We start from the raw sequence: 5,485 nt of genomic DNA, 5'->3' as shown, positions 1-5,485 counted from the left end.
ACTATGAAATGCTCGCAAATCATTTGAAAATTGTGGTTGCAAAGTATCAAACCGAAACCAAACCTGATGAAGATCTTGAATTCTCATTCTTTCTCTATACAAGCTTCTTTCAATATCATCCATGCACTAAGTACATTGCCTTCAAGTATGTCCTATTAGTCCACACCGATTACATAATTTGTGTACTCTCTCATATTGGCACTGAATCCAAAAGTGAGATCCTTCATCTGTTCTTAAGTTAAAACCTGTAATAACTAGCAACCATGGGTCCACCCTTACCTTAACCCGCATAAACCTAATGTTCCTAGGCATTCTATCCTCCCAATCAACCTGTTCCACAATACCCATCAATTTCCCCATATACTCTTCTAGCTCTGGATATTGGTATTCAAGAGAAAGACCATGAAATTGTACCCAAACTGAAATGTAATTTAATTGAAGACGGTTCAATACTAGGTTAGGTCTCCATTTCTCCAATACTAGCAAAGCCCCTTCCAAAGCCCACAGTCCTTCATTACAAATATGCTAAAGATCTTCATTATATTCAAAATGCAAAATATAGAAGTATGATTCATGACCCACCACAGTTACTAGTCCTCTGAGTCTCCAAGCAACATTAATAATATTTTGAAAGAAACTCACCGAGAATTTTCGATAATCCAAAAGGAAGCCAATAGCGCACCTGTTCCAAAACTCCCTTTAAGCTACAACATCATCTTGATTAGGTCTTATAATAAGTCCGTGCCTGGCAAAAGGTATCTCTTCATCACTTGATAGCAAATCAGATTCCATCTCCTCTATTGACATGTCCCTACTAGAGTTTGTATCACTACTATTTGTCCAACCGTACTCTCTCGCTTCAATATTGTTGTCCATAGGCCCAGGATTAGCAATGACACCTTGCATGCAGAGGGAGCAAGGTGCCAACGAACCAACCCAGGAACCAGAAAAAGGAGAGAACACTGAGAGTAAACAACAAAGAAAGGAAAAGAAAAGGAGGAAAACACTAAAAAGGAAACAAGTGATTGGAGTGAAAAATAGAGACAAACAAAAAAAAAAACTAAAAAAAATGGGAAAATGTAAGGCAAAAGGCAAAGGAAGAGTAACACCAAAATAGAAAAGGAAATCAATTAGAGTAGATCACAATAGGATCCAAGGGTCAGAAGTTGACTTGAAAGAATGTAATGCCACGCAACTAATATGCAGGAGAAAAGGAACTTGAGGAATGATGGGAAGCTATAGAAAGGAGCAAAAAATAAAAAAGGACAAGATGGCTTCACTTACCAGGTTAAAGATAGCACACAGAAAACAAAAGGAATAAAGGGGAAAAAGGGGGAAACACACAACTCGAAAAGATACCGCCGGCGATAACTCTGAAGAGAGAAAGGCTCTAGAAGAGAGAAAGGCATTCCCTAGAATCCTCCTAAAACATCTTGATTCTTGACGAATTAACTTCTAACACTAGCAAGCGTTATTCAACATTTTTTCTTCCTTAATAATGAACATATGTTAGCTAGGATGCAATGGCTAGGACATATTAAGAGTATTCACATCAAACTCAATGAATTTTTAGCCAAATTTAGTATAAAATCTTCACTTTTGTTAGTTTAGCTAATATATTATTTACAAACAATTACACCAATCTCAATACTCTATCACTATTCCATTTTAATATTATTTTCTCTCTTCGTAAATATCATTTTGTTACACATGTACCCAGTGGTGGTTTTAGGAATTTTCTTGAGGGGGTTATTAAGAAAACTTAAATTAAACAAATTTTAATAAAAAGATAACTTGAATATATAGTGTTATTGAAAAAAAAAACACATACATGAAATTTTACAATTTCTTTCTACAAGTTTTCATATTTTAAAATCGTCACATGATAGTTTATTATCAATTGTCATTATCTATTGCCAATGTAGATGTAACCATTTTATTTTGTTTCTTTTTTTTTTTTTTTTTGAAGGCAACCATTTTATTTTGTTAAATTTGTATAACATTTTTATTTTTGTGTAGTTGTCATTATTTATTAGTTATTTCATAAATTATTGACCTTATATTAATTATTGATCCACATAACCACACTCATCCATAGATAAATAATACATTTAACAAACACTAAACTTACTTTTATTTATTTATTGAATCTCTAGTTTTATAACAACAAGTTATTATAACTTCATAATAATATACACATGTAACAAATCCTCTGTATTTCTTGGTCATTAAATTATATACAGTTATAGTATATTTATACTATACATGTACGTCTTTACACACATCACAATTTACACAAATAACATTATATCAAAAAAAATAATAATAATAATGCATAAAATTAGTATCAAACACACACACACACACGCGCACACACACACACATGTATATAATATATATTTATAATAAAGAGAGACATTCAAAGCTCAAAAATACTCACATTTTACTCTTAGAGTTGCACACATATATATAATATATATTTATAATAAAGAGAGACATTTAAAACTCAAAAATACTCATATTTTACTCTTAGAGTTGGAGATATATTGAAAGTCAGATAGAGATTAATAGAGATGAAATGAGATTCATGAGAGAAAGGGAGAGTGATTTGGGTTGTTAATTAGTTTTGGGATGAGTTGATCTATGTTGTTTGATTTTTGTGCTAAATTGATTTGTGATCAGAGTGTGCAAGATTTAAGCTAAGTTGAGCAAAAATATTTTGAAGGGTAATTAAATTAATAAAAAAATATTTTATATATATAAATTTTTTTTTCAAGTCAAGGGGTTCATTTGAACCCCCTGACTTACAAGTGCAGCCGCCCCTATATGTACCCCATCCTTCCCAAACACCTACCAAAGATCAAAACACTCAACTACATTAGATAAATTTCACATTTTATCTTTGGAATCTCCACCACCTGAGATAAATAAATAAATAAAATACAACGAACAATTGCAGTTTCACCAATTCGTCATTAGAACCAACATATTTGAGTTTGGGTTTCGAATTTTCAATGATTTCGGAGAGAGAAAAGTCACCCAAATCATGACAAACTGTCCTTCTCCTAATTGCTGTCGTTGCCGCCTTCAATGCAATTTTAGATCGCAACCCACCCAATCACCCAAATTGAGGATCGTTTTGTTAGTTCCAATCAAGAGTGTCGATCCAGCCATCGCCTAGCCAAAAACCTGAATCCTAACCCATCAATGACCTAAATTGCGATCTAACAACACAGCCATTGTTGTCACCCTCCAAAACCTCTGTTGATCTATGTTGATTGGACCATAAGAGAAAGACATATACATGAGATAGAGACGAAGTACGTACGCAAAGTCAAGCAGAGAGAAAGAGAGAGAAAATGAAAAACAAAANTAGCATTTACTGTTGGACCGTTTGCCACGTAGGATATTTCTGTTAAATGAGTAATGGTAAGGACTAAAACGGAATGCATTTTTCAAAAGATGGACTAAAAGTGGTGAAAATAAAAAATAGGGACCAAAGTGGGAATCGCGTGAAAATGTCGGGACTAAAATGGGTTTTTCGCCTTTATACTATACATGTACATCTTCACACACATCACAATTCACACAAATAACATTATATCAAAAAAAAATAATAATAATGCACAAAATTAGTATCAAACACACACACACATGTATATAATATATATTTATAATAAAGAGAGACATTCAAAACTCAAAAACACTCACATTTTACTCTTAGAGTCAGAGATATATAGAAAGTCAGATAGAGATTAATAGAGATGAAATGAGATTCATGAGAGAAAGGGAGAGTGATTTGTGTTGTTAATTAGTTTTGGGATAAGCTGATCTATGTTGTTTGATTTTTATGCTAAATTGATTTGTGATCAGGGTGTGCAAGATTTAAGCTAAGTTGTGCTAAAATATTTTTAAGGGTAATTAAATTAATAAAAAAATATTTTATATATATGATTTTTTTTTTCAAATCAAGGGGTTCATTTGAACCCCCTGACTTACAAGTGCAGCCGCCCCTGTACCTAACGTAGCTCTGTCTCTCTTTTCTCTTTAGCAAGATTGGAAATAAGGTACTAATTTTGGACTCTTGTGCATCACGAACCTCTGATTTTTCAATGTTTTCTTTTGTCTTTGTTAGAAACAAATTTGTATACTATTGAATCATGATGGAAGAAAGTGGAAATTATTGTTGAAGAAGTAGGCAATTTTTATTTTGTCATGTATTAGGAGTTTGTATTATTTTGTTATGTGTTATACTATGAGATTTTTCTTTTTGTTGTGATATTGTCTTATTAAACATTTGTATTCAATTTTTGCTAAAAATTGGTTTGATTTGATGGGATAAATTTATTTGTAATTACAAATATATTTTTATTAATGAAATAAGTTTCATTATTAAAAAAAATATATGTTATAGTTGTGAGGAAAATTAACAAGAAGTAAGGTTTCACCGGATGGGGCAGGGCTTCACAGGGCCCTAGGGGATAGTGATGCATGGGGTAAGAAAAATTTTCCCATTATGCGGGGGTAGGCAGGGATGGGATAAGACAAAAGATGAAGACCCCATCCTTTGGTTCTACCCCATCCCATTGCCATCCCTAGCCGTGACCATCATGAAAAAAGAAACAAATGAGCACCCAAAAAAAAGTGAGAGAGAAACAAACGAGACAAGATAAGAAAAAGTCAAAAAAAGAAAAAGAAAGAAGGAAAACTATTCGAAATCTAAACGTAACTTTGCTGAGCTTGGGGTAATTTTTGTCCAAAAAAGTAAAACTTGTTTTTCATCCTATTTTCTCCCCAATTTGGGGAGATAGTATATGGAGTTTTGGTGGACTCGAGAGAATTATCAAACTCCAAATTTTTTTTTTTTCCCGTTTTCTCTCCCTCAGTCAATAATAAGTTTTTGCTTATTAAGTTTCACATTCCTTTAAAAGTTATCATGCATTTTGAGTGGAGTTATGGTATATGCATTTATATTAGAATCTATTTTTCTCTCTGTTTGTTTGTAAAAATAATAATAATAATAATAATAATAATTTTTAACGATAACTTTATACTTTATAACCCCAAAAAATATATATTTATTAAAACAAATGGGATGGGCAAAGAGTCTTAGACGGTTCTATACCAAAGGTTGATTATCAATTTTTCCCCCTCAAGGATTAAACTGGTCGGTATAATCAACAGAGCACTACTTTTCACTGGTGAAAAAAAAGGCACTACGTACGAACTGGGAAGGTTTGACTGTTTGATTTTGGTTAAGTTGGAGCAATTTGTTTTCCCCTCATCTTGTCCGGCGGCTTCATGAAGTTGGCTTGGGATGTGCACTACTAGCGTGTGAACAGTTGGACGCAATTTTTGTCCTCAAGCATGCATGATGGAAATTGTGAACGTTGAACCAAACCAAGTTGAGCATATATGCATGCATTAGGTCGCACTGACTTTGTATATAGGATAGTTACAGCATGGGCAAATAATAGTGATGTTA

General features: G+C 32.8%; 1 protein-coding gene across 1 annotated transcript in view; it reads right to left on the bottom strand.

The window, feature by feature from the left end:
* Window positions 1-699: 699 nt before the first annotated feature.
* LOC112038851 (phospholipase D delta-like) overlaps window positions 700-5,485 on the bottom strand; it is a 38,796-nt gene continuing 34,010 nt past the window's right edge. The window contains exon 6 of the mRNA XM_065773731.1: window positions 700-962. Coding sequence (XP_065629803.1) covers window positions 700-962 — 263 coding nt within the window. The remainder of the gene's footprint in view (window positions 963-5,485) is intronic.

The sequence above is a fragment of the Quercus suber genome, unplaced genomic scaffold, assembly GCF_002906115.3.
Source record: "Quercus suber isolate HL8 unplaced genomic scaffold, Cork oak 2.0 scaffold_79, whole genome shotgun sequence".
In the NCBI taxonomy this organism is placed as follows: Eukaryota; Viridiplantae; Streptophyta; class Magnoliopsida; order Fagales; family Fagaceae; genus Quercus; species Quercus suber.
The sequence above is the reverse complement of the archived record's forward strand: the minus strand, read 5'-3'. Positions and strand labels throughout refer to the sequence as shown.